We start from the raw sequence: 23,943 nt of genomic DNA on the forward strand, positions 1-23,943 counted from the left end.
TCAGGAACTGTAGACACCTTCACACCTGAGGCTGGCGCAATAACGGTGTTAAGAGCAGCCAGGTAAGTAGACAATGTAAAACCCCTAAGCTTCCTGGAGGTTCGAAGATGTTGTAGGTACTCCACCACCATCTGCGGCGAAACAGTAGTGGGAGAAGCTTTACCCTTAGTTCTGCAGTACGCCTCAAAATTCTTCCACTTGCCATCATAGAGTGACCTAGTGGAGGTGCGATGCGCTGTAGTGATGGCAGTGGCGACACGCTTAGAATATCCCTTAGCAGTTAGCGACTTATGGAGATGCGCCAAACGTGAAGATGGAGTGTGAGCGGAGACCAATGCAGCTGATCCGAGTGTGGATGAACCAGGAGATCGGCACGTTCGGGAAGTTGTACAGGATCTGGATCAGCCAGTTCTTGTAGATCTACGAACCAACTTCTGACCGGCTAAAAGGGTGTGACAAAAAACAGTGTCATCCGCTGAGTGGTGCGCAGTTTCAGTAGTATACGTGGAAGTAGGGCCACTGGTGGAAACACGTATACGTTTAGGTCGCCCCAAAGAATGGCTAGAGCGTCGTGACCCCAGGCAAGAGGGTCCGGAATCGGAGACACGAACAACTGGTGGTTGAAACGAGTGGCGAACAAATCCACTGTCGGAGTCATCAGCGGAAGGCATATGGTCTGGAACACCTGTGGATGTAGTTTCCACTCTGTCAGGGAGGGATGAATCGGAAGGAACAGATCCACAATCACGTTCTTCACTCCTGGAATATGGTTGGCTCGAATGGAGATGTTGAGAGCGTCCACCAACTGGAAGAACCGTTGTGTCCACTGTAGGATTTGAGGAGACCCTGTAGACCCCATCCGGTTGATGTGCAGCTGCATTGTCCGACGGGACCATGAAAGAGGTCGATCATAGAATTTCTTGCCACTGAGTGATGGAAAAAATCACAGCCCTGAGCTCTAGAATGTTGATGTGGTAAGCGTGACCTGCGAGAGACCACCACCCTGCCACTTGCTGATCGAGAAGGTGAGCCCCCCACCCGTGTAGAGATGCGTCCACGTACAGGTGGTGAGTCGGGACGAATGGCCTTAAGCAGACTCCACCGCAGAAGTTTAACTCTTCCATCCACCATAGGAGTGAAAGCGGGTTGCCAGGAGCCAGGAATAACTGCAAAGGTCGAAGCTGAAGTTGACCCCTGAGGCTCCTGCCATTGACAAAGAGTCCTGGGTTGAGACAACACAAGGGGAATTAACCGCCAGATCTTGTAGAAACGGTCCCTTGGCACAAACAGTCTGTTGAGCTCTGTGCCGAACACCGCCCAGATAAAATGCAGACTGCGTGAAGGGACTAATTCCGACTTCTCCATGTTGACAAGCCAGCCTAACTGGTGAAGTAGCTGCATCATGAACCCCATGTGATGTAGGAGGAGTGCACGGTCAGTCTGAGCCTGGATGTATGTTACAAAAAGTATCCCCTTGTGATGGAGGAAGCTGGTGATGGGTTTCGTCACCCGTGTAAACAGCCACGGGGCCGAAGAAATTCCAAACGTGAGAACACGCCACTGATAGTGGGGGCCCTCGAAGACGAAACGAAGAAACTTGCGATGATCCGGGAAGATCGGGATGTGAAGGTAAGCATCCTGTAGGACGAGGCTGACCATGTAATTCCCCGGTTTGATGATAGTCTTGAGTAGGGCCAACGACACCATACGGAAATGAGGCGGTGGTTGGAGGAACATCTCGTTGAAGATGAGACTCAATTTGTCGGAATCCTTCTTCGGAACCAGAAAGATTGGAGAGTAAAACTCTGGGTCGGCAGGAGTCAGGCCCAGGGATTCGATCGCAAGTTTCTGAAGTAGAGGAGCTATGGTGGATCGAAGCACAGCTGTTTGACGAACTGGATACGTCCTGTGCTCCGGAAATAATGTGAGAGGAGGGAAGGTGAAACCCCTTGGACAGAGTGGAGAGAACGTAAGGGTTGTCCAAGATGGTCCAACTGAGGGCATAAATCCCAAGTCTTCCGCCTACTGGCCGCCATTGACACAACAAATCTTCTACTTGAAACCGCTGAAAGTTCAATAGCTCCACAGAGACCTGCAAATGAGCATCCTGACCAACCTTTGTGGCTATATTTCTTATAGCCCCGTTACAGAGTGATCTGCCCTACCAAGGTCGACGGAAAAGATCTGATAAGTGAAGTGGGCCCCTGCGCCGAACCGCTGTGAGGTAAGAGAAAAAATGGGCCAGCTGATCCAAGATAGTCTGGAACTGCTCCTGTAAAAACACCATCGAAGCCCGAAAATAAGCTTGTTGAGGGGAAGACGCATGCGAGACAGACATAGCCACAGCTTCAGTCGCTGTCAAAACCATGTTGAAGGGAGCTAAAACCTTCCGAATGGCGCCATCCAAGTGCGACAACTCACGGGCCTCAACCAGAGAGGGAGAATAGGCTCTCTGTTTAGATCCCAAAAGCAAGAAACCGGTAAAATAAGCCTGGCCGAGGTGATAGACGTAGTCCCCGAGGTAGGAGGCAAAGTAGAACCAGAGGTTGGCATGGGTGGATGACCTGGCAAAGGCGGCAACGTTGATCAAAGAGAAAGCGGCACACTGGAAGAATGTGGTACACTGGAAGTAAGCGTCGCACTGGGAAACAAGCGGTGCACCAGGAACAACTTATGGCGCACTGAAAGTAAGAGCCGAACAGGGAACAAGCAACACACTGGAAGCAAGCGGCACTCTGGCAGGAAGAGCTGAACTGGGACCAAGCAGAGTATTGGAAACAAGCGGCCCTCTGACAGTAAGCGCCGAACCGGGAGCAAGCGGCACATTGGAGGTAAGCGGCGCACTGGAAATAGGCGGTGGTCCATAGACAGGAGGGACGACATTCGAGTCAGATGTAGAAAGCACCGCACTTGAAATCATCGCCATACTTGTAGACATCACAGGAGGGTATGAGAGCGCTGAACCGGGACAAAGCGCCAAACTGGAAACAAGCAGCGCATGGGTAGAAAGCGTTGAGCCAATCACTGTGCTGGAAAGCGCCGAACAGAACGTAATCGCTGCTTGAGTGAGTGAGTTTAGTTTTACGCCTCACTCAGCAATATTCCAGCTAGATGGTGGTGGTTGAGAGTGAATGCTGGCCATCAATCCGAGCGCCGCACCAGGGTTCTGAGAAATCGTCACCTGGGTAGACGGACGAGATTGGGCAGAAGAAGTAGTTAAAACTACAACTCTAGGCGGCGAAAAATCTTGAATTACAATAGGACTGGACGTTTGCGGATAAAATAAATGCCGGAGATTCTCACTCAGATGAGAATCAGAAGCATCATCCAGAAATTCTTCATTGGAGACGGGGACTTAGACCGGTGAACAGGTGTCTTCGTACGACATTCAGATCTCGAATGTTTAGATGAGGAAGGACCCTCCAAGGGTTTACGGCGATCCCTGTCAGCCAAACATCGGGAAGCCAAACGGAGATATTCCGAAAAGTCATCATCATCAAGTTTAGCACAAAAAGTACAACGTTGCGACCAGTTGCAACGTCCCAAACAATCTACACACAACGCATGTGGGTCCGCAGCAGAAATACTATCACACCTGTCGCAATGTTTGCGTTTATTGGAAGCACTGCGACAAGATTTACCTATATTGAACACACAGTCAAAATCTCACTAAGAAACAGCACACTTCCACACAACGTAGCAACAAGAAAGAGAATGACAGGCACAGAACGTCATGTGATCATCTGAGCGATCTGCACGCTTATTGAGATGATTTACAGGTACTGCTATTGGAGTGGGGCAGAGGTCGGGGGTCAGAGGCCAGGAAGTTTTGATTCAACTTAGCCTACAGCACGTTTCCACACATGGTTGTAGAAGAAGAAGATAGGTGCATACCGTGAGATAGGATAAGTTTAAAAATTCAGATTTTAGTGCCTTGATAGGCAAATTCAGAAACTATGTTCAAAACTTTAATATTTCTTCACAATCTTATTTTCTGAAAGCTTTGAGTAAGTGAACATTGCATTAAATTCAATAATACATGACCAAGCATTAATCAGCATTGTTACTTGCGAAGTCAGCTTCACTAAGCAATTACATGGATTATAAAACCTGGAATTCACCAAGTAATCACAAACACACAGTTACCTTGGAACCATTCCATTTATCAGAACTGACAGTGTTGACACACGATTACACAATGCCATTTAGAAAGTGGTCAAATGTAACATATGTTATATTTGGGATTACACTTTGTGTGTTGGCGATAAGATGCCTGACCCTGAAGACGTGGCTTTGAATCCTGGATGGGAATCAACCCAACAAAAAGTACTAGAATGTGTACTTTAGTAAGAAAACCTGTGAAGATCCGGGGTAGAATAGGTCTTAAGCAGCCCATGCTTGCTACAAGAGGTGACTATGCTTGTCGTAAGAGGCGACTAATGGGAATGGGTGGTCCGTCATCGGTTCTCAATTGCGCAGACCGATGCTCATGCTGTTGATCACTGGATAGTCTAGTCTAGACTCGATTATTTACATACCGCCGCCATATAGCTGGAATATTGCTGAGTGCGGCGTAAAACTTAACTCACTCACTCACTCACTTTACTAAGAAAGTGGAATCCCAAATATAACATATGTTACGTGTTGACACACATCTTACATTGAGCCCTTGAATTGAAAATAAAGCATGGCCAGAAAGTAACTCACTTCTACACTGGAAAGATTGAAGTAAAGGATAAAAATATTCCCAAACTTACATCCTTACTGCCACTGTCTTGAGTAACCAGTACGTTTGTGATGTCATCATTCTGGACCTTTGTTCGAAGCTCTTCCATCAAGGACTGACGTTGTTTCCTCATCTCATCAACTTTGGACAGAAGTCGCTGAAGTTCCTGTACAAGAGCTTCATCCTCTGGTGCTGAAACAGGTTATGGATGATACCCTTAACGTATTATATATTGATTCTGACTTTGGATTCTTATTCCTGTATCAGCTGATCCACATTCTAATCTAGTTATAAATATCCAAGTGGATGAGGCACTACTAAACCAAGAGTGAGTGAGTGAGTGAGTGAGTGAGGTATGCTTTTACACTGCTTTTAGCAATATTCCAGCAATATCACAGCAGGAGACACAAGAAATGGTCTTCACACATTGTTCCCATGTGGGAAATCGAACCCGGGTATTCGGTGTGACTAACGAACGCTTTAACCACTAGGCTACCCCACCTCCCACCAAGAATCAGTTTCACAAATACTGAAAATACTGAATACTTGAATACGCAGTTATGCAACATTTCATGACCACATGACATTTACACTTTCAAACCTTAAAAATATTGGGAAAATGGCCCAAATTCATATAAAATGTTTAAAAGATTGTGTGTTAGCAAAACAATCTGTCACCGTGGACATTCCGACTTACAGTTGGTCAACTCCTGTTTGGGCAGTGTGGCCTGGAGGTCATCAGGTGCTCCGGCCAGCAGGCGGAGGTTGGCAATGTGGACGTTCATGGCCTTGTGGAGGTTCTCATTTGACTGGCTGCCCTGCTTGTGTTTCTAGCGTTGCATCTCAGTGTCTTTACGGATCTCAGACAACACAATATTGGGTGCCCGGTTGCCAAATGTTTTCTAAAAGAAAAAGATTCTTGTAATCAGAAACCAACAATTTCTGGCAAAATTATACCTGTCTGATAACTCCTCGGCCATATACTTCATAATCAGCACTTGATGTCGCCAGAACATAAAGCAGCAAAGAAATACTGTTCTTTGAAAACAACTGGCATCATGTGCTCACATATCTCCCTGATAATAGGAAGACCTGAACCAGTTGAACAGGTTTATACAAATATACTTGGCAGGGTCATTCTTCAGAGGCAATCTAACAACTGTACCAACTTCTTATCGTTACATCATACAGACAAAATTGCTGTTGCAGAATGTCACCTGCGACTGCTACTTCACTACTTCATACGAACATTTACACACTTCTCCCAAGTGGTTACAGGCTCTCCATCACTCACCTGGAAGTCTTCATCCTGTTTCCGCTCCTCATCCAACAAACCAAAGATTTCTTTCAAGTTGAGCTCCACCTCAGTAGCAGTACCAGCGACAGCTGCAACACAAGGAACATGTTAACACAACTGTACAACACAAGGACCATGTTAACACAACTGTACAACACACAACACAAGGACCATGTAACACAAACAAGGACATGTTAAACAAGTATAACACAAGGACCATGTTAACACAACTGTACAACACAAGGACCATGTTAACACAACTGTACAACACAAGGGCCACATTAACACAACAGTACAACACAAGGACCATGTTAACACAACTGTACAACACAAGGGCCACATTAACACAACAGTATAACACAAGGACCATGTTAACACAACTGTACAACACAAGGACCATGTTAACACAACAGTATAAAACAAGGACATTGTTAACACAACTGTATAACACAAGGACCATGTTAACACAACTGTATAACACAAGGACCATGTTAACACAACAGTACAACACAAGGACCATGTTAACACAAATGAATAACACAAGGACCATGTTAACACAACTGCATAACACAAAGACCACGTTAACACAACTATACAACACAAAAACCACGTTAACACAATTGTACAACACAAAGACCACACTAAGACAACTGTACAACACAAAGACCACGTTAACACAACTGTACAACACAAAGACCACGCTAACACAACTGTACAACAAAGACCATGCTAACACAACTGTACAACAAAGACCACGTTAACACAACTGTACAACAAAGACCACGTTAACACAACTGCAGAACACTAATAACTAGGTAGCACTTTGTAATATTGGGTTGCACCAGTGCAAGTAACAAAGCACTAAATCGAGCCCTGATAGTGCACTAGTAGGAACACTTTAACACAACTGTTCTACACAAAGAAGACATTAACACAACTGGTATACACAAAGGACCAATAACACAACTGTTCTACACAAGGAACGCATTAACACAACTGGTCTACACAAAGGACCAATAACACAACTGGTCTACACAAGGAACACATTAACACAACTGGTTTACACAAGGGACACAATAACACAACTGCTCTACACAAGGGACCAATAACACAACTGTTCTACACAAAGAACACATAAACACAACTGGTCTACACAAGGAACACATTAACACAACTGGTCTACACAAGGAACACATTAACACAACTGCTCTACACAATGAACACATTAACACAACTGGTCAACACAAGAAGACAAAGTCATCAATATCCCCCGCAATGACAAAATACTCTTCATGAATATGTCTACTAGTTATGATTATGTCAAATGTTTGGGTGTGTATATGGCAGGCTACTCCAGAAAGGAGCACTACCACCAAATGCAGTCGAAGCCAAACTTGTTGGCATGGAAACACAAAAAAATATTTTATTCAGAATTCCAAAAATACCAAAAGGCACCAGTACACCACCAGACCTATCCATGTGCCAAGTTTGGTGAAGAAATACTAGTAGTGAACGGTTTTGAAGTTCTGCCCCGGAAAAGACGAATGTGCAGGGACGGACGGATGCACGGAGTGCACATTAATACCCCCGCCAAGGGACCACTTTGTAAGAGAGAGTCCGCCCATTCTCTACTCTTCCACACTGTCTACAAAGCAGAAGAGGTTGATCCTATTGGTGAAGGAGCAAATATATATATAGTTCATAAATGTTTTGACAAAATATGAGCTGAGCTTTAACACATCACGCCATTGACCACTAGTCTTGTCCAGATGAGAGAAGCAACAGACGACCACCATGACTGGATAGAATACTGTCGCATGTGGCATAAACAACTTTCACTCACTCACTCTTATTACACTGACCTGCCATTGACTCTATCAGGCTTTGGATGGCGCCAGTCTTGACACTCATGGCTGCACATTTCTCCAGCAGTTCCTGTGGCAGGGGCTCCATCCTGGGCATCAGCTTGTGAGGGTCAAGTTGCAGCGACGACATGTACTGTCTGTAAGAGACAAGCATGCCAGAATTGTCCTGTACATTCCACTTCAACCATAACATCCTTGACGAAAAACATTCAAATATAATTCAAAATAATTCCTATCATAATCTAAACGAATAGTTCCTGCATGATTATTCCCTAACAAGAGTACTTGACCAACTAGAGTTTGCAGTGTTGTCCAAAGTTTCCTTACTCAAGTTCCATGACCTTCTCTTCCACTTCTCCGCTGACCTTCCTGAGAAGCTTTGCCTTCTCCTCACTGAAACAAACATCACAACAGACTGTTACATCATGTCAACCCTGTATACTATAGAAACTATCTATACCAAGGCATGAACGCTAAATGAAACATAAAGTACACAAGCACATTTTCATCTTTCTCAAAAGTAAAAGCATTGTGACTGTGCGAGTGAGTGAGTATGGTTTTACACTGCTTTTAGCAATATTCCATCATTATCACAGCAGTGGACACAAGAAATGAGCTTCATGTACCCATGTAAGGAATTTAACCTTGGTCCTTGGCATGATGAGCGAGCACTTTAACCCCAAGGCTACCCCACCGCTCCTAGTTCGTAAATGAACAAAGATACAGCTAGCAGCATCAAACTCGATGTTTACAACTAGCGTGACAGGGTTAGCGGAGAATTCTGGCAAACTCATCAAGCCAGACTGAGTAAACCAATAATTGCCAGTGTGCCCAAGAATCAAAACACACCAGTGAGTGAGTGAGTCAGTTTAGCTTTACGCCGCACTCAGCAATATTCCAGCTATATGGCGGCGGTCTGTAAATAATCGAGTCTGGACCAGACAATCCAGTGATTATGAGCTGCATGAGCATCAACATTGTGCTATTTGGAACCAATGACATGTGTCAACCAAGCTAGCGAGCCTGACCACCCAATCCCATAAGTCGCCTCTTACGACAAGCATGGGTTACTGAAGATCAATTCTAACCCGGATCTTCTCGGGTCAAAAGGACAACAGACAGTGGGTCTTTTCACTGGGTTCTATTCATACACAGTAGACATGGTGACCTGATGGAGGCACTATCTCCTCGGTCTGTATTACCTGTACACTGATGATGCTTCATGCGCTTCCATTGGAACAAGTTTTTGGAAAATATCTGGACCAGAAATCTCTGGATCTGTTGGGTTGAATGGGATCCCCTTCACCAGTGATGCCCCTGAAAATATGGAAACATGGAGACTGAAGACATACTGTCTAGAAACTGTGTCAAATGTCCTCAAGGAAGACAATGCATAATCTTGAAAAGCAAAACTTTGCTTTTGGAAAATAATTTGTTCATCTATTAAGCAAAACGAAATACTTTCATTGTGATCAGGCATATGATCATGTATACAAACTATCTGAACAAATCCAAATGAACTCACCTTTTATTTCTGGCAGACTGTCTAATGCAGGGACTTTTTCATGGTACACAAAATCATTGTCTTTTTTGGCCGAGTTGAATCTGAAATTTAGAACAAAATCTGATCTAAATGTAATTACATACTGTAAATCATGACATTAATGCGAGCATTTTATTAATGCGAAAAATGCGTCTGTACTCTTCTCGCATTATTATAATGACGCATTTCAGTCTGACCATGTCTAGTAATAAAAGGCAGAAAACGTAAATCTGTTGACACTACACATTACACCAATACAGGTCACTTCCTCATTACAGGTATCTCAAGCCACATGTAATTACCACTGGTTACAATCACTGGTCATTGTTTAAAGTCACTCAAGCACATCAGCCAGACCGGACATTCTCCAGCCACTTGTTTGTTGTACCTTGGTGGATGACTTGTGTCTTTCAAGTCAGTCTAAGTAAACTTAGGCTCAGTATTATTCGTTACACTGCTATACTGAGTCTAACAAAACCTTGTGGAAGGTCGCGTCAGCTGACCTTTTCAATGGACCAATCAGAACACAGCTTACCAAATCACGAAAGTTGACATTCGCACATACCTTTTGAACTTTTACCTTGAAAAAGTTTTGTACCCGAACGATTCCGAATACTATTTTCCGTACGATCGCTTCCGAGTGATGCACATGGAGCACGCCACAACAGTGAGTAAACACTGAGAATAGCGTTTTGTCAGTATTCAAGGATGTCAGCTTGCGGAAATATTAGCTAATGATAACCATGTCAACAGAAACCCAAAAGCGTATATTCTACAGGTCATATATCTGTGTTTTAAGCGGGTTTTCATTTGTTATGAGATCAGTGTTGGCGACCAAGGAAGAGAAAATCCATTTTGTAAGTCCCGCCAAACCCTAAATAGTAGCCGTTGTCTGATTGGTTAAATCCATTCGGTCGTCTTGCGCTTGATTGGACGGTCATAGGTCGCTCAAAGGTTACCTGACGCGACCTTCCACAAGGTTTTGTTAGACTCAGTATAGTAGTGTAACGAATAATACTGAGTCTAAGTTTACTTAGACTGTCTTTCAAGTCGGATTACGTTTATACATGTTGTCATAAGACAAGTAGTAGCAAGCAATCACGTGATCAAACAGGCAGCTTAATCAAAACATCGTCAGCTCATTTCCATTCATTGCTTAACAAGCTCAATTCATTTTATCATCAACACAGATTCCTGAGCTTGCATTAATTTTGTGACGCATTTTAGACTGGACCCTCGCACTTGCATTAAATTCGTGACGCATTAATTTAATGATTTACAGGATATGTTTTCCTTAAGTATGACTGAAGTCTCCTGATCCACTCCTGTGCAATATATTAATACAGATTGCAAACTTAGTGAACATCATCAGTGAAAATTGGAATTTTGTTGTGTTGACCAAATGTGAATCTGATGTGAATGAGATCTGCATTTCCCTGTTTTTAACGCAACAAAATTTCAGAATAAATTTATTGAGTTGAAACTGTGTCTCAGTCAGCATAGACAATTATCATCAAAGGGAAACTCCCAAGCACTGACTAGATGTTCATAATGATAAATAACCAGGGTGAGGCAGCAAACTGGGATATATCTCAGCACAGTTTGCTGTGTTGCCTCGGGATACTTGGCCAACTAAGCCCACCTGCATGTTACTGTGGCTACCAGTCACTTACTTTCCGCCAACCACATCTTGAGCAAACTTCAGGGCATCTTGTATTTCAGGAACTTCATTCTGTGAATGCAAGGCACAGATCAAACATTAGCACCAAAATAACAAATAGACAAACTACGATCAGCCAGGACAGAAACAGTAAATCTCCTATCCCTGGCTGAATGACCAGAAGTAACTGTAAGTCTTCTCATGTCATATTTACAGAAACCAAAGAACTATTGTCTGCAGTGAGAAGACCTGCGAATGACCCTGACCTTGGCAAGTTTGATGCTCTCGTTGAGTTTGTCATGACTGGCCTGGAAGTACGCCAGTCTCTCCCCCATTTTCTGTTGGTCCTCTGCCTGTCGTCCCATGTAGTAGAATGTGATGCACTGGTAGAAACAGACCTTCAGCTCCATGCGCTTCCTCCAGTCCTGGGCACAGAAACACTCATGGTCAACAACACCAGTCAGACATAATACACCCTCAACTCTAAACACTTCCTCTGGTCCTGGATACAGAAACACTCATGGTCAACAACACCAGTCAGACATAATAAACCCTCAACTCTAAACACTTCCTCCAGTCCTGGATACAGAAACACTCACAGTCAACAACACCAGTCAGACATAATAAACCCTCAACTCTAAACACTTCCTCCAGTCCTGGATACAGAAACACTCACAGTCAACATCACCAGTCAGACATAATACACCCTCAACTCTAAACACTTCCTCCAGTCCTGGATACAGAAACACTCATGGTCAACAACACCAGTCAGACATAATACACCCTCAACTCTAAACACTTCCTCTGGTCCTGGATACAGAAACACTCACAGTCAACATCAACAGTCAGACATAATACACCCTCAACTCTAAACACTTCCTCCAGTCCTGGATACAGAAACACTCACAGTCAACATCAACAGTCAGACATAATACACCCTCAACTCTAAACACTTCCTCCAGTCCTGGATACAGAAACACTCATGGTCAACATCAACAGTCAGACATAATACACCCTCAACTCTAAACACTTCCTCCAGTCCTGGATACAGAAACAATCACAGTCAACATCAACAGTCAGACATAATACACCCTCAACTCTAAACACTTCCTCCAGTCCTGGATACAGAAACACTCACAGTCAACATCAACAGTCAGACATAATACACCCTCAACTCTAAAACACTTCCTCCAGTCCTGGATACAGAAACACTCATGGTCAACAACACCAGTCAGACATAATAAACCCTCAACTCTAAACACTTCCTCCAGTCCTGGATACAGAAACACTCACAGTCAACATCAACAGTCAGACATAATAAACCCTCAACTCTAAACACTTCCTCTGGTCCTGGATACAGAAACACTCACAGTCAACAACACCAGTCAGACATAATAAACCCTCAACCCTCTAAACACTTCCTCTGGTCCTGGATACAGAAACACTCACAGTCAACATCAACAGTCAGACATAATAAACCCTCAACTCTAAACACTTCCTCTGGTCCTGGATACAGAAACACTCACAGTCAACATCAACAGTCAGACATAATACAACCTCAACCCTCTAAACACTTCCTCCAGTCCTGGATACAGAAACACTCATGGTCAACATCACCAGTCAGACATAATAAACCCTCAACCCTCTAAACACTTCCTCTGGTCCTGGATACAGAAACACTCATGGTCAACATCACCAGTCAGACATAATACACCCTCAACTCTAAACACTTCCTCTAGTCCTGGATACAGAAACACTCATGGTCAACAACACCAGACAGACATAATACACCCTCAACTCTAAACACTTCCTCCAGTCCTGGATACAGAAACACTCACAGTCAACATCAACAGTCAGACATAATAAACCCTCAACTCTAAACACTTCCTCTGGTCCTGGATACAGAAACACTCACAGTCAACAACACCAGTCAGACATAATAAACCCTCAACCCTCTAAACACTTCCTCCAGTCCTGGATACAGAAACACTCACAGTCAACATCAACAGTCAGACATAATACAACCTCAACCCTCTAAACACTTCCTCTGGTCCTGGATACAGAAACACTCACAGTCAACATCAACAGTCAGACATAATACACCCTCAACTCTAAACACTTCCTCTGGTCCTGGGCACAGAAACACTCATGGTCAACATCACCAGTCAGACATAATACACCATCAACTCTAAACACTTCCTCCAGTCCTGGATACAGAAACACTCATGGTCAACAACACCAGTCAGACATAATACACCCTCAACTCTAAACACTTCCTCCAGTCCTGGATACAGAAACACTCACAGTCAACAACAACAGTCAGACATAATACACCCTCAACTCTAAACACTTCCTCCAGTCCTGGATACAGAAACACTCATGGTCAACAACACCAGTCAGACATAATACACCCTCAACTCTAAACACTTCCTCCAGTCCTGGATACAGAAATGATAAAAAATGATGCAGATAAAGGGGAATAACTCTTGATAAGCAGCCTGTGACTGATCTGTGTAGTCCGATTCTTATGTTTCTTTCAACATCATTTGCCTCAAGCTCCAGCTGATCAACTTGAGCCAGCTCTGCACACACAATTCATTCCTACAATCTCACCCTCTCATCAGGCAACTGTTCCCCCTCCTGACCATCATGTAACCCGAAAAGCTCACCTTATAGCACCTGGAGCTGACAATGCCCTCTTGGTTGCATGTCTCCAGGTTTTTGATGGCTGTCCTATAGAAGTCTACCACCTGAGCAGACACCTTGGCTGTGATGGTGTTCTTCCGACTGTCAATCATTGACTTCTCCAGAATACATTCCTGACCTTGAGCCTTGAGCACAGAAAGAAAATTTAAGCAAATGTGTAAATAACTCTGAATCACGACCAAAAGCAACACCTGACGTAAACAACAACACCTGGGGCTCCTTTCATAAAGAAACCTTTACTAAGGTTAACCTTAATTCCCATTATGAATATTGTACTAAGGTTACCTTAGTGACTTACGATCACCTTAGTGCTTTGTGAAAGGCCCTGAACAGCTCAAATATAAGAGTCTTCAAGTAAAATCAGGGAGCTTCAAGTTCTATCAAGAACTGGGACGCTAATAAAAAATAAGAGATGTCATTGTTTGATGGTGAGATTGAACTTCTTATGAAATGTGTGCCAGGACAGTTAACATATGGTCATATCCTAAACATGCGCACCCTACCCCAGAGTGAGTGAGTGAGTTGGGTTTTACGCCGCTTCTAGCAATATTCCAGCAATATCATGGCGGGGATCAAAAGAAATGGGCTTCACACATTGTACCCATGTGGGGAATTGAAAGCCGGTCTTGAGCATGACGAGCGAACGCCTTAACCCCAATCCCAGAATAAGGCAAAGTTTAAGTGTTGGTCTCCCAGCCTGGGTGCTAGTTAATGGAGATCGGACATTCGGGACAACTTACCAGCATGAGACTGACATGAAATGTAAGAAGCTCGTGGGACATGTCTGTACTCATTGCCGAACTCCCGAAATAGTCTCGCAGATGTTCGAAAGCCCACGCCGCACACTGGAAATGTGTGCATGACACTTTCATACCCTGAAAAAAGATCATATTTTGAAAACATTACAAAAAAAACACAATAGGTGCCTGAATCTGAGAGCGTGGGTTAAAATCCCACATGGGGCTCAAACTTGAAATGTACTAGAATCTGTACTTAGCTGAGAAAGCGTAATCCCAAATGTAACATATATTACAAGAAAGTCAAGACATGTTTCACATGACAACAAACACATGAAAATACCACCTCACATTGTGTGTTCTAAAAACTAATCAAATGATTCTCCATTTATACATTTGAATTACTTTGGTACTTTCATTGATAGTACTATTTAGAGAAATGTTTTGGTGAAAAGTGAGTAATGCATATGGTATGGGTGTGGTTGGGGATGTGAAGGACGAGGTAAGGGGGTTATGTGAGGGACGAGGTATGTAGGTGTGTTGGGGTGGTGGTGGTTGAGGTATGTAGGGTGTGGGTGTATGTGAGGGACAAGGTATGTAGGGAGGGTGGGAGGTATGTGGAGGGTGGGTCCGTGATGCAATCAGTCTTGCTGCCCATAACTGTCATTTGGAGATCCCCATCCTAAAGTTGCATGATTTGAAAACATCTGGACCTTTACTTTTGTGATCATGCTCTGAAGTGACCTGTAATGGAATGTCCACAGATCTCTGAGCAGCAGCAAGTACAAACATCTGATTCCAATAAGACTGATATATTGTTACCTCAGCACTATGGCGAGTATCCACTGCTCCCAGGATGGAATGCAGAGCGACCGATATTGTACAGGATACAGGCTTGCTCGAACTTGATGTCCCCGAGGATGTATTCTCTTCCTGTCTGAATGTCCTCCCTGGAACACACAAGAGCCATAGTGTCAGTGAGTTGTCTCACATCACAGGTCTAACACACAAGTCTCCAGTAGGACAGCTACTCACCACGTGAAGGCTATCGCCGCCTCTCCCCCTTCCCCCATGGGGAATCTACCTTGCAGGAACTGCAGCTGGGCATAGTACTTCTTAAGAGTGCTGCAACCCATGAAGTCGCGCTTCACGTGGATGGCACCCTGGAAGTACACCAAGCAAAACACAGGTAGTCAAAGAGTGAGTGAGTCAGGTTTTATGCCGCTTTTAGCAATATTCCGGCAATATCACAGTGGGGGACACCGGAAAAAGGGTTCACACATGAGGAGAATCAGTCAGGGTTTTGGTGTGACTAGTAAACACCTTAAGCACTAGGCTATTCCACCGACCCTAGGATAGTCAAAGAGGTCAGGCAGAGAATATTAGAAAACTTCCTAAAACATATGAAATACATGTTAAATAATGATAATCTGTATTGCTCTCACAACGCTTGTATAAATTATCATATTGTTCATGGATATTAATTATCAGTGATACCAGTGTACCTTATTCTGGACCAGCATGTTTATCTGCACGGCCCTTATTATGGATGATAATCTGCCCCAGTCCTACCTGTCTGAGCTGTTCCAGGTCAGTGCATGGTTTGTTGTACAGGGCAGGGTCCTCCCCATAGTGCTCTCGAATATACTGCAAACATTTATAACATGATCAATATATTAACCATCAACATTGAATGTTTGAAGCCAAGCTAGGTTAAAGGCACAATTTCACACATTTTCAACAATATTTTGGCCTATATTATATATATTGGGGCATATGCACTCACTTTAGCTTCCTATTGACGTAATAAAAGACTTATTATCCCTTATGATTTGCCTGAAATCGATAATTGAAACTTCGAGGCGAACAGCTTCCAAACAGAGAGCACTTGCCATATATGGAATGTAAACAATTGCTCTGCACATCGAAAACTGTCGCACGCGGTGTTGTCGGTGTTTGCCAAACTGGTTTTAATCCCAAGTGGTACGTAGAATATTCATAGAGAGCACTCCAAGGGACATAACTCTATGGGGTTTGCTTGAAATAATGTTCGGCAGGTAGAGGACACGAGAGTCATTTCCTACAACATTGCATTAATTCATTCAAACTTTTTAATTTAATATTGTAAATCTAAATATCTGAATACGTAATTGTTTTTTAAATAAATTATATGGTAGCTTCCCTTATGCTTGGGTTACACTATGTTCTTGGAGGCCACGGCAGCCCCATTTCCCAGAAACATAGTGTGGCGTGGAATTTCGGCCATTTTTTCCCTCCAAAGTCAAGTTTTGTTTGGTGCTGCTAAATTTTTCACAGTTTATCACACTATCCGTGATAGGCCGTTGTGATAAACGGGTCCTGGAAGCTGAAAGACGCACTACGGCTCGGCCTGCAGTCCACTACGGATGCCATTACGTTTCCTCCAGGCCTGTCTTGTTATGGGTTCCTTCATGTTTCTCACGTTTTGATCAAGGTTTTGACACGTTTTGCGCATTCTGTCAAGACTTTCTACGGATGAAACGTGGACGCCGGCCAGCTTTGGGCATACATTGAGTCCTTGCGTCAGCAAGAAGGCCAGCATCAGTTGCAAAAATGGACTGTCAGCGAACGCAATGTGGCGTATCTGACTGCTGGATGCGTTGTGATAGAACGGGATGACTCGGCTACCATACAACCCAGCTTGCCATGAGAACCGGGACAAAACGGACTGCAAGGGTGAAACAACAGTGACCAAATGCCAAACAAATGTGGCCAAACGGTTATCTCCCAATTGACAGACACCCAATTGACAGACACTGAACTAAAAGGTTAAGTAGGGTAACACCTACGGGTATAATGGAACAGTCCACTGTCTAATGAGTAGAGCAGGGTGAGCCTGAAACAGGTTCGTTACTGAGAAATTTGATTGTGGGTAAATAGAACTTTGTTGTGATTAAATGATAAATGATTTCTCTTCTCAAAATTGATTTTACTATCAATTACTATCGAATATAAAAAACAGGTTTGTCACTGAGAGGTTTGATTGTGTTTATTGATAGAAAAGACCCTTCCCAATAATAGCATATGTACAATAGAAGTTAACTGAGAAAACGTTTTGTTGGAGAGATATAGATATGTACATATTTGAAAACATTTCTGATTTGCAGTAAATGAGACACCTGCATTGCCATGTAAGATATGATTAATACCAATCAGTGTTCTAGTTTTAACAATACTTTCTAAAGATTGTAACAGTTTATGTCTTTGAGTAGTATACAATGGACATTCAAGGAAGAAATGAAAAACATTCTCTCATCCATGGCCACATTCACATGATGCGTCATATTTTAAATATTTATTCTAAATAAATCGTAATTAAGTGCACTCGTCATATATCTTAATATTGTGTGCAAAACATATAACTTCTTTATTCCATATGAATAATATTTAGGTTCACATTTTTCTTTATTTGATTTATATGATACAACAGTGTCGCAATTTCTAATAGCTAAGCTAATGTTTTCAATATGATGAAGCTGACTCCCGTTAGACTAGAAGGTTAAACCGAAATATTTATGAAAATAAACAGTTTTTATATTGCAGCAATAAAAATTCAAATTACTGTCTTTTCATCCATCTTTCAAAATAAATAATATAGCTTCAGTTTGTTCCTGTGTTTCTATTTGGACTATTCCATTATAATATATAGGTAACAGGTAGTAGATAATCTGTTCACTGAACCGTAAATGTTGTTGTTTTAAGGTGTCGGCCAAACGTGACAAAATTGAAATGACTGTGAGATGCCTGGGAATACACATGCCTCCTGTCCCACTACGGACCGCCGTCAAGTTTTGTTACAGCCTTTTACATGCTGTCACGTTTTGTTGCGTTCCCCCCCTTTTACTACGGCCTACTAATAGTACTGTGTTTCTCATTAGTACTGTAAACTGCCGTGACAATATTTTGAACAGTTTAAAACTCTGGGCACGGCATCAATGGCAATCACAGACTGTAACATTTGCTGATTCAGTCCCGATACGTTGTCTCACATCCATCCCGCTTTGTCCCTGTTTCATGATGTTTCAGTCAAAAAACAGGGCTGCCGAGAACATAGTGTAACCCTAGCACGAGGGCTGATACGATAGTTAGTATTATTGAGAGAAATGCATTATTTATTTTTAGAGAAGTGTGGTGTGAAATAGTGCCTTTAAATTAATGACTTAATCTAATTAGCCATCGCCGTATCACAGGTGCTACACAAATCATCTGTTTACTTGTGCTTATGCACAGTAGCATGTTTTCTCTGAGAAACATTATAAAGATTTCGAGAGAAGTGATAACTAGACAACACCCTGATTCTCAACTGCCCTGAGGATTGTAAAAGGTGTCTAATTAGGTACTATATCCTTATCCATGGCGATTTGTAGTTGTACCCAACAAAAATGGCAAACTCCCACCTAACATTCAGATTCATACCTTTTTGGACCATTCATACCGTTCGGTTGACCGGTACCCAAATTTAGATACTTCATATCCACATTTGAATGACTCATGCCTAAATCTGGATGACTCATACCCAATTCTGAAACATTTATTCCTAATATATTTCAAACTTTCATACAGTTTATACATTCAAAAACCTTGGAGTCAGCTTTGTGTGAAGACTCTTTCAGGGTTGTCACAACCCCTAGTGTACAGTACACAACCCTGTGCACTTAAAAGAACACACGAATCCGTTGGTATATGACCAGATGGTGGCCACATGAATCATGTGAATACGTGCAAACACCTAGTTGCGGGTACAGCGACGTGCAGTAAACTTGGACAAAGTACCGTGACTATGTGTCCCAGTCCACCCAGCTGTGAATGGGTACCTTGTAAGGATGGGAAAGCCACATTAACTCGGTGCACCTAATGGCTGCAAGAGTTGTATGATCCCCAGGGAGTTGAGATTGATAATACAATGTGCCGTTTGAGATTGACATCCAATGATCGAGTGAAAAAACAAATTGTGAAGTGCCTTAGAGTGATCTTGAAGTAGTTCAAAAGGGGCGCGCTTTAGAAATGTGGCATATAATAATATAATAACATTCATTGAACATTTGAAACATATATTCATTATACATTCATACATTCGTGACTGAGGTCTTGATGGCTCAATATCTGGGAATTCAGCCATTTTGGGTATGAGTTTTCCAGTTGTTTAGGTATAAGTGAGTATGGATCGTCAACACTTGGGTTCAAGTCTGCTGAATAGGTCTGGGTACAAATCTCCTTGGGTACAGATTGCCTGTTTAATCCTAAGAATTGTACAAGGATGTTTGAATTCACCTAATGATTGCAAAGGAGGTTTTACTAAAGGGGTACCTAAACTGAGTAACATAAAGGTGAGCTAGACAAGTAAGTGAATCCAAAGGTAAATGCCCTTTATGGGGATAATTACTTGGAGGCATGAACTTCAGAAATAGCATAGTGATCACTGATATCTGTTTTTCTTCCAATCACCAGTGATGCTTCTGTAACACCCTTGATAAACCTAGAATTGGTCAGGATGTTTTGGAAAATATGTGAAAACGAACGACAATGTGAGCTTTCTGCCATATGGGATATCGTTTACAAAATCACATTTCACGAAGCGTATATTTGAATTTTATTTCACAGTCAGCAGGGACACAAACATCACTGAAATCCTCATACATTTTAGAATATAATAAAATATGGCCTTTTTCACCAATACAAAGTGTCCACATGAAATCAAAGAAAATATATTAGGTGTGAAAACAAACACTGTGCTCGGAAGACTGCTTGTTTGAAATGAAACCCCAAAAATGAGAGTTTACACTGTGTAGCATTTTCTCAAATTTTAAGAGATCCATTCATCTATTAGTTGCACACATTCTCTCAATATTTTTAGAATATGAATGTAGCAGGAATTAGGAAATTAGAAATACAAAGACTTGGTAAATTCAAAGGAAATTGTCCAAGGTTTTCATGCTGCATGATGCCACAACTGACACAAAATGATGCACAACAACAATGGGAATGATCATCATTTCAGACTACTTCTCGTGGTAATGATGAAAAATGTTAACTTTATTTTTATAAATGATGCCATGTCCTCCTTTTTTTCAAACTGTTACATCCTGGTAGTTCCATTAAAAAGAAACAAGCAATATTTTATCATCTTAAACTGTATGATTATGAAGAGAAATAGGCACATAATAACTATTAAAGAAGGGTCCTATCCTAAAAAAATACATCTACACAAGCAGGAGAAACCGAGAATGTTAGTACTAATTTAATTACTACATGGTCCATCCATTTCACTATTACATCCTTTGTTGCGTTGGGCAATTTCATCGTTTCTTATAATCTGTAATACTACCCAATCATATCTGATTACAAAGTGGATCTTTGTATGGAATAGTTAGGTTCACCATGAACAAAACATCATGAAAATATGTTGTAATGGTCCAAAGCTAATTCTCTCCAAGTGACCCGAGTCACAATGACCCAGTGTTCAGCATAGCAGGATTATACCCCTCATCTTCATGTGACTCTGTTGTCAGCTGAAGTCTTAGGAAAATCAGTTTTCAGTATTACATTTTATGGGAAGCTATTTTATATACTGAATGAATAATGTCATACATATGCATACAAATCCATTTTATGCTGTTGTGTTGTTCAGGCAGTATTTTGTTCACTCACAGTTTTCACGGTCTTCAGTATACAATAAAACTGAGAGAAACTTACTGCTTTTTAACACATAACAAAATGTTGGACAACCTTTAACAGTGTCTACTTTTCAAACCACCTTACTATTTCCACTGAAACTTACACCATTGGATAATAAACATGATAAATGTAATATTCTACATATCCATGTAATTTTATTGTCTTAGGTAGTAGCAGAGCCGCATAGCGGTCACTTTTCAGACACTTGTATAAACATGATAAATATATATCAAAATTATATTTGTAATTATACACGAGTCTGGACCAGACAATTCAGTGATCAACAGCATGAGCATCTATCTAAGCAATTGGGATACGATGACATGTGTCAACCAAGTCAGCAAGCCTGACCACCCGATCCCGTTATATAGTCGCTTCTTACAACAAGCATGGGTTGCTGAAGATCACAATCGGCAGTCCTTGGCCTATTACCAATATACAGTCATGCCGATAGTAGAACTATAAAATGAATATCAATGTTTACATATAATCACATTGACATTTGTGATCAACGATAGCATAAAGGTTAGATTTATGTCACGTCATCTTCGAGGTTGAAACTTCTCGCAAAAGTACTCTTATTATGTGTACAACCACATTATATAATATAAGAACAATATCATAATTATGCGTAACTAGTGTGGTATATTTCATGACCAATGCTTCCGTGTCCAAACAAAAAATTATCAAAACAAACGTGCGATGGTCAACATAAATGCGGAAATGTCAAACAGTGTTTTGATTACCAATGCAGGCCGACTGATAAAGTGATCGTGGCACAAATGGCAACCCATCGAAAATATCATATACACTGATTATTCACATATGATATTTTACCTGTTTCAGTGATGGTCCAAATTCTACGTATTCTGGGCTGTGTTTTAATTCGAAGGATAACATCGGCAGCCTGGGCACTGCCTCCATCTTGATTTTTGTATATACTACTTTCCTTAAGTCAATCGTTCTTTCTAATTCTACCGCTGAAGTTTGTGATAACGATTACTATGAGAAATGGGTAATGTCATACATCTGTGTGTTCATATGAAAGTCTGTCTATGGATTTGTAATATATTCTTGTGTTGTAACAGTTTTGCACTGTTAAATTTATTAACTCAAAACTAATCAACATAGGCGTACATTATTGCACTAATTTCCTACTCCCTTACAAACATCTGCTTAGTGCTTTGGCGAAAGGCTGATATGCGGAGTGAACGGGAAGGAGGGAGTAATTAACATTGTCGACGTTGGAACTATTATCTGATAAAGTTATTGATATTTGGGAGTTATATTTGTAATCATACACAAGTGTTTACCACAGCATTTATGCAAAGTGTATTGTACGTTGTACGTATTGTACGTATTTTGGGTTTATATTTTTTTGTTTCTTATGAATATTATTTTACTAGTGCTACTTTGTTCTCAGTTTCTAGTGATATAAATATGTTGATGATGTGCACCGACGCTGTTTCATTTTCATGTGTCATTTGTCGCAAAGTCAGCAGCTGCCACCAAATACATATTTAAATAGTTGTGTGGGAAACTCTATATGAAATCAACAATTTACGAAACCGCACGTGATTGTCTAACCCGGAAATGTTCTTGCCCAATAAGAGGTCGAAGCGGGGAGCAACTCTAGCTTGTTTACATCTGGATTGTTACTATACCTATTCAGACAAATGAACTCGACTGAAAATTAGTTATTCCTTGTGATGAAAACACTTTACAAATCATAACGCGTATGAGGCAGTTGAACGCACCATGTCATCATCACCCATCACTGACGCTGATGGGGTCATTGTCGGCACGGGTACTACAGATATGTACCCCAGGTACGTTTCTGTACACTGTACACAGATATGTACCCTGGCCATAATGCGAATACAGAAACGTACCCTAGGACGATTCCATTCCCATTGTGTCGTATTCTTGATCGGAACTGTCATGCTGTTGTATTAGATACATTTGATTGCGTTATGTAAGTAATGAGAATACACAGTAACCACTGAATACCACTTTGAATACCACTCGCAATCTGTTGAACGGGAACAACTACATGCGGTTTCGGTTTTGGATTGCGGAATATGGACTCTTCCGTATTTTGACTTTGTTTAGTATGGGGTACCTGGGGTAAGTATCTGTAGTACCTGTGCCGACAACGACCATCACTGACTACCACGTTATATATGGCGTTATTGTTCAAATCGAGCCACATGGCATCCCTACATCAAAACAAATATTGTTTCGAAATACAGTCATGTGCGAAGCGTATAATTAAACACAAAAATCAACACATATCACATATGTTATATTTTTATATGAATTAAACACACAAGATCAATATATATATATATATCATATATGTTATTAAATTGTCAGTTTCAGATTCGGTCGCAAACAGCTGCCTAACATAACTGTGTAGCCTACCGTATTTCTTCTAATAAGCACTGGATATGGTTTTTTTGGTTTTTGGTTTTTTAAGAGATGGACCCAGAGAACTAGATGATACGAGATTCAAGAACTTTCAATTCACAATTGTCAACTGTGTAAAAAGTGTTTGACGTTTCTTACGACCTAATGTTCAGAAATCCTTTGTTCAAATTGTTGGAAATTCGAATTTGTTATTGTTTATAAGACCACATAAAGGGAAGATGTGCATGCCGCTGAAACACAGAGTTATTGCTGTTTCTTTGATAAT

At 41.7% G+C, this 23,943-nt stretch overlaps 1 protein-coding gene across 1 annotated transcript in view; it reads right to left on the reverse strand.

Annotated features, from left to right (window-relative positions):
• LOC124253966 (tyrosine-protein phosphatase non-receptor type 23-like) overlaps positions 1–22,177 on the reverse strand; it is a 49,696-nt gene extending 27,519 nt beyond the window's left edge. The window contains 16 exon segments of the mRNA XM_046687819.1: positions 4,758–4,918; positions 5,424–5,628; positions 6,021–6,112; positions 7,886–8,025; positions 8,216–8,281; positions 9,091–9,205; positions 9,414–9,493; positions 11,105–11,163; positions 11,358–11,516; positions 13,761–13,922; positions 14,538–14,672; positions 15,357–15,404; positions 15,406–15,484; positions 15,570–15,697; positions 16,107–16,181; positions 22,086–22,177. Of these exon segments, the coding sequence (XP_046543775.1) occupies positions 4,758–4,918; positions 5,424–5,628; positions 6,021–6,112; positions 7,886–8,025; positions 8,216–8,281; positions 9,091–9,205; positions 9,414–9,493; positions 11,105–11,163; positions 11,358–11,516; positions 13,761–13,922; positions 14,538–14,672; positions 15,357–15,404; positions 15,406–15,484; positions 15,570–15,697; positions 16,107–16,181; positions 22,086–22,172 (1,791 nt within the window). The 5' untranslated portion in view covers positions 22,173–22,177.
• Between the last annotated feature and the right edge of the window lie 1,766 nt (positions 22,178–23,943).

Source organism: Haliotis rubra, unplaced genomic scaffold (genome assembly GCF_003918875.1).
Source record: "Haliotis rubra isolate DU_JTF1 unplaced genomic scaffold, ASM391887v1 Scf56, whole genome shotgun sequence".
Classification (NCBI taxonomy): Eukaryota; Metazoa; Mollusca; class Gastropoda; order Lepetellida; family Haliotidae; genus Haliotis; species Haliotis rubra.